Genomic DNA, 13,601 nt, shown 5'->3' on the forward strand with positions numbered 1-13,601 from the left:
GTTCTTCCATTTCATCTATTCTGCTTTCATTGCTTTTCCCAGAGTTCTTTAGTTCCTCCATTAATTCTTTGATCTCCTGCATTTCTTTTACTTCCCTCTTTAGGGACTCAATTTCATTCTTCTGACCATTGTTTTCCCTCTTTAGGGACTCAATTTCCTTCTTCTGATCTATCACTTTTTTAATCATGGCAATTTTAAATTCTCTTTCTGGAAGGCTCAGAAGTTCTTCCAAGTTGCTGTTGTTGCAATCTGGGGAGTGGTTTTCTTTTTGTGGTGTGCTTCTTTCCTGAGGAGTTGTTAGGTTGCGTGTGGTTCTTCTACTCCCTACTGTCTGTTTTCTAATTTGTCGTATGCATTGGGACACTGTGTTGCTCGGACTGGCTGGCATCTTGGGTGAACTTCTCCGCTCCCCTCTGGCTCCTCCAGGAGCCATCTCTGGCTTCTGGGGGAGCTTTCTGCTGGTTTTAGGCAGTTTTTACTGAAGAAATGTCCCTGTTCTCAAATGGCGAAGCGGGATGCAGTCCCTGCGCCTCCGGTTTCAGGCACACTCTTCTGCGCACCCGGTCTGCCCCGGACGTGGGTGCCTGCTCCCTCTGTGGGCTCAGACTGCTGGTCAGAAGGGGCCTGGCGTGGGCTAACTTCCCAGCTGGCCACTGGGTCCTCCAGAAGCCTTCTGCCCTTTTCAAGCAGTCTTAAGAAATTTCCTGTTCTATGGGGTGTTAGTGACTTTTTTTTTCTGGTCGCTAGGTGGAGCCAGAGATCTCTCCTATTGTCCTTGGGGGGCTGTTTTTCGCCTCCCCCCACCCCGTGGGACAGGGAACAGAGCGGGAATGGTAGGGTAAACCTCAACAGCTTTGGGGTGCTGTGTCTGCCTTGTGCCCCACCGTCGTGGAGAACCCACGCCCCGAATTTTCGTGCCCCGGGTCTCAGTTCAAAGCCCTCAGTTCCAGGACGCGGGCTGTAGCCCAGTTCAGTGGTGCGGGAATGGCGCCTTTTGCACCCCGCTCCCGTGCCTGGGAACCTGGTTCCTGCTTACTCAGTGAGGGACTTTCACCTCAGTGAGGGCCTCTGCGCGTCTCCCCGCAAGCCTAGGTCGCAGGCGCGGGGACCTGGGCAGCCGCAATCCAGGTCTGCATTTGCTTTTTTTTTTTTTTTTTTTTTTTTTTTTTTTTTTTTGCATTTGCTTTTCAAGCGCGCCAAGCGCGCCGCTTTTCCGCACAAGCTTACCGGCCGGCCGGGGCTGTGTGCGCGTCTCCCGGGGTCTTTGTTCTTCTCTAATGGCGCCCGGAGCCATTCGCTCACTGCCGCGGCGAATCCTGCAGGGTTCTCCACAGCTCCCGTTCACGGGGTGTGGTGGCTGCAATAGTTCCTTTCCACTCACAGTCCCGCTTGCTGCGTCGTTTGTTCTTGTTGATCGTTTTGGTTTGTTGTTTTCCTCCTCTCTGCCGGTCGGAGAGTGCCGCCTCTGTGGGTGGGGGAGGGGAGCAGGGTTCTAATGTTTTATTTTTATTTTAAATTTACAATGGCAAATTTAGTCTAGCAAGTAATCAGGGATTTATTAATTGTTTATACTGTTTTAAAAATGTTTATCACTACAGGACTACAGAATTAAAATAAGCTTTTTTTTGTGGGAAAGCACAAGATTGTAATCTCTTTGCTTTTCATGTCCACCCCATGGCACCATCGGACTGGAAGACGCCCATCCCCCTAGTGGCTATTAATGGAATTGCAGAATTTTATGCTTAGGAACAAATCAGCTGCTCCAGAAATTGACTTTGAAAATGAACTTCTTCTTCCCCACCCCCACACCCCCCAGGAAGCATTTGGGAATATGGAAGAGGACTGACTTCCCTGAGCACAAGAAGAGTAAATGTTCTGTCATACTCAGGACAGCCTTGCATAAGAATTGACCTATTCAAAATGTCAATGGTTTCCCAATTGATAAACACTATAGCACCATCACCCTTACCTTTTCTAGGGGATTAGCAAAATTTACATTTCCATTGTCCTAAACATGAATGGCTTATCTAATGGAAAGAGATGCTCTGGGTACTTTTAAAAAGTATTGTACTTTACCCATTTTGTTTTGTTTGTTTTCCTTGATTTTCAGAATGTAAAGCAGGAATCACCCCAATCTTTGAAGCACAGCTGAGTTTAGCAATCCCAGAATTAGTTTTCTCTCCATCTTTGGAGTCTGGAGTGAAGGGTGGCTTCTATGACATTGTTGAGGGTCTTGTCACCAGCATTTTTGGAATATCATCTTTGGTGCCACGACTTTCCTCACAAAATGGCTCTCCCCACTATCAGGTATTGGACTTACAGCCAACCTTCCTCCAACAAAATCTGGAACTTCTTGCAAAGTACTAATGTCAACTGTATGCTTTTCTCTTGCTCTCCTAGATTGACATGGAAGGTATGGCTGATTTGGTAAGCATGAGGAGTTTGCTCATGGAAAGGGTCCAGAGCATGATGACCCTCTGTTACAGCTATCGGAACACCTTCAGCCAATATTCCTACCTCTATGTGGAGGATCGAAAGGAGATTCTGAGTCAGTTTCTGTTGTATGGGCATGTCCTCACACATGAGGAGATTGAAGCCCATGCAGAAGATGGTATCCCAGAGAACCCACCGTTACTCCATCAGTTTAAAGCACAGATTGACTCCTATGAAAAGCTCTATGAAGATGTGTGCAGGTTGGAGCCCATCAAGGTATTTGACAGATGGATGAAGATTGATGTACGGCCCTTTAAAGCATCTCTGCTGAATACAATTAAGAGGTGGAGTCTCACGTTCAAACAGCATCTTGTTGACTATGTCACTAACAGGTAATATATTTGTTCTAGCTGTCTTCTCAGACTGTCTGGAACACCATGATTTATAATTTTCTTCTTTTTCCCCTTGGGCTCATTGCTTAAATTAGAAATGAAAACAACTGGTTAGAGGTTCCAGGCTTTGGACCCCAGCAGTAACTTTAGTCCTGCTCTTTGCTTTGTTCGCTAGATATGCCCTCTTTTTGTTTTATTTTCTGTTTGGTTCACAATGTGTAAGAGACACTCAGTAAGTGGTAAATAATGTTCGATACAATAATAGTATATCCAAACTCCCTTCACAATTCTGGCTGTGAAATATCTTTAAGCCTGAAAAGCAGAGGGGGTCTAATGGACCTCTTTGATTTTATTTCTGCCACTTACTCCTTGTCTCAGATTATTCCGCTGTGCAATGTGTAAGTCACTTAATCCCCACACTGTTGTTGCCTGTCTGTGTCATTCCAGCCATACAACACACTGGACCTGAAATTCTCTGTTTATCCTGGACTCAGACTACCCATCTCTGCATCTGGATATTCTAGTCCAGAATATCCACCTCAAAATAAATAACCAAATTGGTCAATAGATTCCTAATCACGTCACCTTAACCTTCTCCCTGTAAATGTACCACAGTCAGAATCTCTCCTCCCACTCCCACCCAGAAGCATGGTCCCTCCATTCAGTGATCACCTTCAATGTGTCAGCTGATAATATAAGGAGTCAACCTGATACCTCCCCTGAGTTTGGTGTTGGTTATGCTTAGTGCTGCAACTGCCTTGCTCAGTGATCTAGAAAGGAAATGGGCAAGTTGAGGATGTGTCTATCTAAAAATAAATTACAAGATTTTTTGCAAGAATGATGGCCCACCATTCTAGAAAAATCCCAGGAAAGCATTGCTGGAGATGTTTTAAATAGGACTTCTTAGGTGTTGTTTAAGGAGAAGTCATTTTTCTAATTTCAGAGAGGCAGGAAGGGGAGATGCTGGTAGGATTTGGGATGGTGATGCCCCTGAATGGAACACTGTTGGGAGTGACAGCTGCCTTGTGATCCCTCCCCATTGGTAGATCTGATAATCCAAGGACATAGGAGCATGCTTCAAGATATAGGCCTTATTATTATTATTTGGGTATGTCAAGGCCAACAGAGACAATCAATAAGAGACAACTGTCATTGCAAAAGTAATTTATTATATTTATTGGCCACAAGACAAGATACTGTAGCATGCAGGGCCCCATGGGGAAGCACCACAGTAGGTCAGGAGGCAGAGAGAGTGAAAGGAAAACATTATCAAGAGCTTCTTATTCTGGTTTGTGTAAGAAGGTATGGGTAAGACAGGGCAAACAGGCTACCTGGCTAATGAGTAATTTCTGCAGACTCTGGGGCATAGAGACTGTCCTTAGTTATCTGGTATTTGGTTCTGGTATGATTATGGCAGAGGAGGAGTGGTCAGAGTGTGAGAGTCTGATAGAGGAGATAGTGGGCCTATGAGTACTGGATTGGTTGACTGGCACATGAAACGTATGCACAAGTGAGGGTCATATGCTCTCTTTAGGAAATGGCTAGCCTGAGGGTCAACAATGTACCAAATATCAGAGAAATACAGTAATTAGAAATATAGATGACACAGGACAGAGTGACAGTAGCTATCATCTACATCTCTACCCAAGAAAGATTTTTCCAGACCCAAAAATTTATTTAACAGGATGAACACATGATAAGATAGTTAGGACGCCTGAAATCTTGTCTTCTCCCTGAAAGAGAATGGTAAGTGTGGATTCATCTCACTGCTTCCCAGCTTTATCAGTTAGTGATTCATAAATTGGTGATTTTACTATACTTCAGCATGTTTTACTCTGTTCTCAATGTTTATATAAAATAAAAATAACAAGAAAAATAAAAACTATTATTGAGTGTCTAATATGGGCCATGTAAATATGTATTTCCATCTTCCTTTAATAGGTCAGTACTAAACCCACGTTGCCTTTTTTGCATTTCATTTACTGTTAGAAGTCCAACCTTTTTGTTTTTTTATCATCTCTCTTAGTCAGCTTAGGCTGCCGTAACAAAAAGGCTTAAACAATAAATTCACTTCTCACAGTTCTGGAGGCTAGAAGTATAAGATAAAGATGCTAGTTGATTTGTTTTCCGGTGAGTGCTCTCTTCCCGGCTCGCAATGGTTGCCTTCTCAATTGTGTTGTCATATGCTTTTTCCTCATTCATGGAGGGAGGGGGGAAAGATGGGGAGTCTTCCTCTTCTGGTAAAGCCACTGATTCTATTATGAGGACTTCTTCCTCATGACCTCATCTAACCCCTAATTATCTTCCAAAGGCCCATTTCCAAATATCATCACATTGAAGAGTTAGGGCTTCAACATATATATTTGTGGGGGACACATATTCAATCTATAACATAATGTAAAGTCTCACCCCCATTTGGCTCTTAATATCCTCGTATGATTAAACCCATGCCTTTGCAAAGCCTTCCTCTGTATTATCTGCTAGACTTCAGGCTCTTTCATTAGCAAATGCTCACTGCTTCCTTCGTTTTCTCTTATTCTCATTTTTCCTTTAACTGAAAACTGACTCCCTCCTGAAGGCATTGCTTCCCTTTCAGCCCTCCCAAATAATAGCAGATTTTTCTCCTGTATCTCTCTTACCATTGACCCAGAGATAAATAAGATATTCTTGATCTTTGTGTTCCTTCCAGACCATTTCACCACTGCTCCCCCCTCAAAATTCCCAGTTCTGTGCAGCAAAGTCCACCAGGCAAGGGTCTCTTGTCCTTTCCGTGGTCATCTATCCAGCTCTTAGTCCTTCTTCCCCCATCAACACAGATCTTATCATACGGTTCAGTCTTGTTTTATACCCTTCTACTAATAATCATCCTCAGGGACCCAGCATCCATATAGAGTCTCCTTTCTACCTACTTCTAATTTTGTGACCTAACTCTGCTGCCCTTTCCTTCCACTATACCTCTATTACCTATTTCCTGTTGTGCTCTTGGTGGACAAAGGGTGAAATGTGGAAGTAATTGTTCTTCCTTCAAAATTGCAGGTTTGGGACTCCCCCGATGGCGCAGGTGATTGAGCGCAGTGCTGTGAGGCTGTCCACAGCCTCTGCAGTGCCGGTTCGATCCCGGCCAGCCGGGCGAGGGTCCCACATGGTGCGACAGACCTCTCCTGTCTTGCCCACTGCTCCCCTCAGCAGTGTATTTTGTCAGTCTGCCTGTTCTGTTCCGCACTCTGTCTCTGGTGAATCCTCTTACCCTCCCACACATCTGGCCTGTACCCCGGTTCTTCTATAAATAAATAAATAAATCTTAAAAAAAAAAATCCGCAGGTTTAAGCATTCCATTCTTTGACCATGGCCTGGTGTTCCAGTTCACTTTCTTGACAACCCTGCCACACAAAACTCCTCAAATCCATTAGCGTTTTCAGTTCATTGGCCCTGACACTATCTCAGTGTTATTCACTCTAGTTCCCTATTCGTGGTTCCACCTGGTAAAGCCCTGACTCCCTTGAAACTCAGCCTTTTGGATCTGAAACATTCATCTCTGATGAAGGAAAGATAAACCATTCTTCTGACCTGTATCATGTTAAATTCAGGACTATAAAATTCAAATAGTTTCTGCAGACTTTTGTAGATGCTTTCCAACTCTCCTGGACTCCTTTTTCCTCTCTTGCCTTAAAATCCAAACATCTTCTCTGCCCTTATTACCTTGTCCTTCACTTCACAAGAAAATTAGAACCAATCACAAGAGAAGTAACTTGCTTTTTTTTTTTTTTAACTAAGAAATCTACCAACCTATCTGCAATTGAAACCTTACATTCAACTACTCACTTGTTAAGATGGCCACATTATCCCTGTTTTTCTAAGTTCAACTTTCTTACTTTTAAATACTCAAGGACTTACCTTCTTAAATATTCCCAATTAACAAAATTTTTATTTTTTTTCCTTCACACATTCTCAACAGCATGAAATGTGTTGTCATATTTTCCATCTTTAAAAAAAAGAAACCTGACCTCAGAAGTTCTTCCAACTACACCACCAATTTGTGTGTCTTGCTTCACAGCAAAATACTACCAAAAAATAAAATTTATCCATATTGGATTCCTTTATGTATTCATATTCTATACTTTCTCTCTACAAAAGATTTTATTATGACACATAGCATGCATATAATTTAGCAAAAAAAGATTAAAACAACACTTCCATTTGCATTTTCCAATGAAGAAGCAGATCACTGGCTATATTTTTTAATTTTTGTATATACTCCTTTCTGATCAAATCCCACTCTCTCCATGCTATATGTTACCTGTACCTTAAATGTGACATAATCCTTCCCATTCTTTTCACTATGGCTTATTATATATAGATATAGCTATTTATCTCTATATAGTGTGTCTATGTATATATGGATGTATATATATTTGCTTTTAAAACTTTATGAAAATGGGGCCTCCCCTGGTGGCGCAGGCGGTTGAGCGCAGCACTGTGAGGCTGTCCACAGCCTCTGCAGCATCAGTTCGATCCCAGCCAGCCAGCAACAATCCCACATGGCGCAGCAGACCTCTCCAGTCTCTCCCGCTGCTCCCCTCAGCAGTGTATTTCGTCAGTCTGCCTGTTCTGTTCCTTGCTGTCTCTGGTGTGTCCTCTTACCCTCTCGCGCCTCTGGCCTGTACCCCAGTTCTTTTATAAATAAATAAAAATCTTGAAAAAACAACTTTATGAAAATGAAACATTTGGACATTCTATATTTTATGTCTGTTTCTTTTACTTAGCATTATATCTGATTCCATCCATGCTGCTAGAGTAGCAGTAGTTCATTCGTTTTCACTACTTTAGAATATTCCATTACCTGAATATACCACAACTTATCTGTCCATTCTGTGGTTGATGAGTTATTTCAGATGATTTTAAGTATCAATAATGTTGCTATAATTTCTGATGGTTTTGCTGCTATCAACAATGTTGCTTTGAGTACTTTCATACATGAATCATGGTGTGCCCAGGGAAGCATTTCTCTAAAGTATATGTTAACAGTGGAATTTCTGGGTCAAGATATTACATAAAATATTAACTCTCTCCAAACTAGAGCAGCCATGTGTAGAAATTCCTATAGCCCCACATTCTCAACACCTCTTGGTATTGGCAAATTCTTTACTGCTGGCCATCCTGATGGGGGTTTAGTGATATCTCATTGGGGTAAATTGTTTTGCACTGCTCTTAGTTATAAATAAAGTGACTCAATAATTTTTTATAATTTTGGTGATACATTATGTTTCTTCTTCTGTGCTTTCCCCATTTTTTTGTTGAACTTTATTTTTCCTGCTTAATACTTGGCAGTTACATATTCTATATATAATTCTTTTTAAGTTGTATATGTTACACATATAGTCTTCCATTTTGTGACCTGTATTTTCACATTTATGGTCTATTTTGATGAACTGTTCTTCATTTTAATGTGACCAAAATATAATTTCATCTTTCCTTCTTTTGTCTTGCTGAAATTCTCCCTTGTCCTTAGATACTAATGATAGTTTCTTATATCCTCTCCCCAAATTTTTAGTTTTATCTTTCACATTCAGTAGTCCCTTATCTGCTGTTTCATTAATATAACCCAACCCTAATTACTATAGCTTTGTAATAAATCTTGATCTCTGACAGGGAAAGTCCCCTCCTTATTCATTTTCATTCAGAATGTCTTAACAATTCTTTGTCCTTACTAATCACTTTGTACAAGAAAGAATTCTGTTGAGATGTTGATTATATTTGCAGTAACTATAGATCAATTTGAGGAGAATTGTCATCTTATAGTATTGAGTATTCTTGTCCTAGCGTTATGTTCTCTCTGCATTTATCTACATCTTCTTTAATATCTTTCAATAAAATTTTGTAGTTACCTTTAAAATAATTTTCATATCTTTGTTAGGATTTATTCCTTTGTATATATTTGGTTCCTAATATAAATGATATGTTAAAATCATATTTTCTGTAGAAATGGAATTGATTTTTGTACATTGATTTTTTTTATCAAGCAACTCTGCTAAATTAACTCATTACTTCTAATAATTTATCTGAATACACTGAGGGGTTCATTACATGCATTAATCATCACGTACACATCTATAAAAGTTTTTTTTCTAGTTTTTTAAAAATGCATTTTATCACTTCTTATCTTCCCACACTGACTTGCAGTGCGGTGTTGAATAAAGTGATGATGACAAGTACCCTTGTCTCGTTCCTGATCTTAAAGGGAACACTTTCAATGTTTCACAACTAAGTATAATATTTTCTGTGAGTTTCTTGTGTGCTCTCTTTATCTGATTAAAGAATTGGCCTTCTGTTGCTTAATTTAGTAAGAGGATTTAGCATAAATGGATATAAAATTTTATCAATTGTTTTTTTAAACTCCATTAAGATAATTCTGTTTTCTTCCTCAATATTAAAGTGGTGAATATATTATTTTATTTCTGATATTAGAACAGCCTAGCATTACTGAGAGAAGTCCAAACCAAAGTGTTATCCTTTTCAATGTATGCATTTGTTGATTTTTTTTGCCTTTTTTTTTTAATACTGGTGCATCTATGCTTCTGATTGAGATTGGCTTTCAATTTTTGTTATACTGCCTTTGTCTGATTTTTGCTCTGTGGTTTCACTAGCTCCATAAAATGAGTTAGGAAGTAATCCAATTTCTTGTTTATTCCCTGGAAGACTTGATGTAAGATTGAAATTTTCTGATCCTTAAAGGTTTGATTTAAATCTCCTATTGAACCATCAGGGCTTAGTGTTTTCTTTGTGGGAAGATTTGTGTATATGTGTGTGTGTGTGTGTGTGTGTGTGTGTGCGTGTGTGGCCCTCGCCGGCGGCTGTGGAACGAACCAGCGCTGCAGAGGCTGCGGGCAGCCTCACAGCCCAGTGCTCAAATGCTGCACCTTTGTGGAAGATTTTTACCTATAATTTCTCTAATGGTTGTAGGGATATTAAAGTTTTCTATTCCTTTGTAAGTCATACCTGTCTAGGAATATATCCATTTCATGTAAACCTTCAAATTATTGTCATACAACTTATAATATGCCCTTAATTTTTAATTTTTCCAAAATCTATGGTTATGTCTCTCTTCTCATTCTTGTTCATTTTTTTTTAATGCTTTCTGACTTCTTTAATTGATTAATCTTGTCAGAGGTTTTTTGTTTGTTTGTTTTTTTTTCCCCCAAAGATTTATTTATTTATTTATACAAGCACTGGGTACAGTCAGAAGCGCAGTAGGGCGAGAGAATTCACCAGAGTCAGAGCGGAGAGCAGAGCAGGCAGACTGATGAAGTACACTGCTGAGGGGAGCAGCGGGCAGCAGGAGAGTTCTGCGTCCCATGTGGGACCCTCACCTGGTGGCCAGGGATCGAACCAGCGGGCAGAGTCTGTGGGCAGCTTCTCAACCCTGCGCTCAACCCCTGTGCCACCATGGAGGCCCTTGTCAGAGATTTGTAAAGAACAATCTTATGAACTCAGTTGATCCTGTATTATAATTTTATTTCTATTTGAATAATTTATTCTTTCATGTTTATTTTTTCCTTCTACTTTCTTTGGCTAACTTAAGATGGATGCTTTGGTTATTCATTTTCAGTCCTCTGTCCTTGTGAATATAACATTGAAAGTTATAAATGACCCTTTAAGTACAACTTTTCCTATACTCAAAGCCTCCATTGACAATATTTTCATTATGGTTAGTTCTAACTATGTTTAATATTCATTTTGTGTGTGTGTGTGTGTGTGTGTGTGTGTGTATAAAATATTTATACAGGGCCTACCTGGTGATGCAAGGGTTAAAGTCAATGCTATTGAGCTATTGGCAGCCACTGTGGCATGAGTTCAGTCCCCAGCCAGGGAGCTACCCACATGGTACAGCAGATCTCCCCTGTCTCCTCTGCTGCTCCCCTCAGCTTCAGTAGATTTGTCTGTTCTGCTCTCCACTCTGTCTCTGCTTAATACTGTTAACCTGCCGCACCTCTGGCCTACACCCCACTTCTTGTATGCATAAATAAAAATAAATTAGAAAAATAAAATATTCACACATAGGATTCTTCTAGTTATATTTCTGTTTTTAATTTCTTTTTTTAAAAGATTTATTTATTTATGCATATAAAAACTGGGGTACAGGCCAGAGTTGTGGGGGATGAGAGGATTCACCAGAGACAGAGTGGGAAACAGAACAGGCTGATTGACCCAAGTACACTGCTGAGGGGAGCAGTGGACGAGTCAGGAGAGGTCTGCTGTGCCATGTAGATATCTCCCTGGCTGGCCAGGAATCAAACTTGCACTGCGGAGACTGCACACAGCTTCACAGTGCTGCACTCAACCCGTTGTGCCACCGGAGAGAGGCCCACTTTTTTCATATATTTTAAGGTTATGTTATATGAGTTTCTTCCTGTGGCTTACAGGATACCTCACATTTTTTATTTTCCTTCTGTCTTGCTGGCTATGCCTCCTTGTTCTCCTTGACTGGGTTCATCTCCTCATCTAGACCTCAAAATATTAGAATTCCTGAAACCCTAGTCGTGGGCTTTCTCCTCCATCTAAATGTATATTCTGAGTGGTAAGTAGCCCACCATTTCAAACATATCTGTGTGCTGATCACTACCAAATTTATATTTTCTGCCCCATCTCTCAGGACCTCTAGACTTACACTAAATTCCCTCACATATACCTCCCTTCATGTTCAGTGTCTGTGTGGAATCTCAAACCTAAACATTTTAAAAGTTTTATAACTTTTCCTCTCCCTCTACTGCCCCCACCCTGACAAAGATTAGTCTTTGCTAATTTCTCCCCATCTTTTTAAGTGGCACCATCACTTACCTCTTATTAGGAGTCATTATTGACTTCTCATTCCCTCACATCTCTCTTCAGTGGGTCCTATTGACCCCCTATAGGACCTTCTTCAGTGGGTCCTATTGACTCCATATGCAAAGTTATCTTCAATCTAACCCCTCTTCATGTGAACCATCCAGGTTAAAGCCAACATCTTCTGTCACCTGGACAATCACTGTAGTTCCTAATGTCCTCCTGGCTCCTGTTCTTATCTCCCCTTCACCAATGCCACTATCACCAACATCATCACCACCACCTCCAGCTAAAACCTATTCTAGATACAGGTCTTGTTGAGAATATGTCAAACATGCCACTCGCTGACTTACAATTTTCATGCTTAGAATAAATTTGTACTTCTTACCATGGCCTATAAGAACCTATAGTGTCTGGCCCCTCATTAATTCTCTGACCTCTTCTCTCTGCATACTACCTCCTATCCCCCTTATGCTTCTGCCCTTACTTTCTCCCTTTTCCTCAAACATATCAAACTTAATCCAGTCTTATTTCCTTTACTCATGCGGCTCTTTTTACTTGGAAAGCGCTTTTCCCATATCTTTCTATTACTCCATCCACATCATTCTAGTTATCACCTCCAACAATAGAAAGGCCTTCACTGACCACTCCATAGAAAATAGTCCTATCCTAACTTTCTATTCCCTTATCTCATAATGCTGATCACTATGTGAAACTATGCAATTTATTTTATTGATTTTTTTTCCCTTTTTATTTTTCCCACTAGAATATAAGCTTCATAAAGGCTTATTTTTCATTCTATCCTCAGAACCTGGAAACATACAAGGGCTCATTTATTAGCTATATCATAGGCTGTGTATGTTTTCTAACATTCCTGTTTTTTACTAGATGTTAGTGCTACTTTCAATTTTATCTGTTACTTGATATGATGTGATAGGTTTTAACAGATGGTTAATAAATATTTTTAAATACTGATTCTCACTTACCCTCACAATAAGCAGCAATAATTTTTCTAATCTTATAGCTGAAGAAATTGAAACAGAGATATGAAATGACTTGGCCATTGTTACACACATAAAACATGACAATATTAGGATGAAATGTGTATGAGTTTAGAGGACAGTGTTGTTTCTTATTTTCAGTATTTTTAACTTTCACTTTGAAATAATTTCTGATACACAAAACAAAAATGAGTTGCAAATGTACTACAAAAAGTTCAACTTTACCTTCCCTCAACTTTCCTGAATAATAATATCTTACATAACTATCATAATTATCAAAACACTAGTACAATTATCAAGATGTTAATAATGATATAGGACTAGTAACTAATCTCCAGACCTTTTGCAAGTTTACCTGTTATCTCACTAGTGTGTCATGTCTCCTGAGTCTCCTCATCTTAGAGGTATCAGTATGTCCTTCAAGATTTTGACATTCCTGAAGAGGACCATATCCTTAACATCAGGATATAGTCTATATAGACTGCAGAGTACATGAAAATTTACCACAATGCAAGTATCCTCTGCTTCCTAAAAGTTTGCCCTATAACACTTCATTTTTATAAATGACCTACATTAGTACCTGTTTTCATTAACTGAAAGAAATCCAAAGAGGATTTTCACTTTTACCACAAAAGGCAAAAAGCATAAATAGTGTACAGCATTTGTTTTGCAGCAGCCATTCTAGAGACAGCATATATTCTCATGGCACTGCCAAACCCTTTCCCTGGAACTACTTTCTATATAGGCTGTGTTTTTTCTAGCATTCTTGTTTGCACTAGATGTTAGTGCTACTTTTGGTTTTATCTGTTACTTGATATCATATGATAGGTTATTTCTTGGGTCTGAGAATACATGAATATTTTTTGCATGTAAATTAATGGTAATTGCTTCCTGAGTTTATGCCCTTTAGGAAGATTTCATAGGAGTGCTCTACTTCTAGATAGTGGGGAAAACT

General features: G+C 39.9%; 1 protein-coding gene across 1 annotated transcript in view; it reads left to right on the plus strand.

Annotated features, from left to right (window-relative positions):
- The window catches only part of DNAH9 (dynein axonemal heavy chain 9), a 321,611-nt gene that overhangs the window by 55,409 nt on the left and 252,601 nt on the right, over positions 1-13,601 (plus strand). Inside the window, exons 16-17 of the mRNA XM_037492667.2 lie at positions 2,111-2,307; positions 2,401-2,825. Of these exons, the coding sequence (XP_037348564.1) occupies positions 2,111-2,307; positions 2,401-2,825 (622 nt within the window). The remainder of the gene's footprint in view (positions 1-2,110; positions 2,308-2,400; positions 2,826-13,601) is intronic.

The sequence above is a fragment of the Talpa occidentalis genome, unplaced genomic scaffold, assembly GCF_014898055.3.
Source record: "Talpa occidentalis isolate TD23 unplaced genomic scaffold, MPIMG_talOcc4v2.1 talOcc4.7, whole genome shotgun sequence".
Taxonomy (NCBI): Eukaryota; Metazoa; Chordata; class Mammalia; order Eulipotyphla; family Talpidae; genus Talpa; species Talpa occidentalis.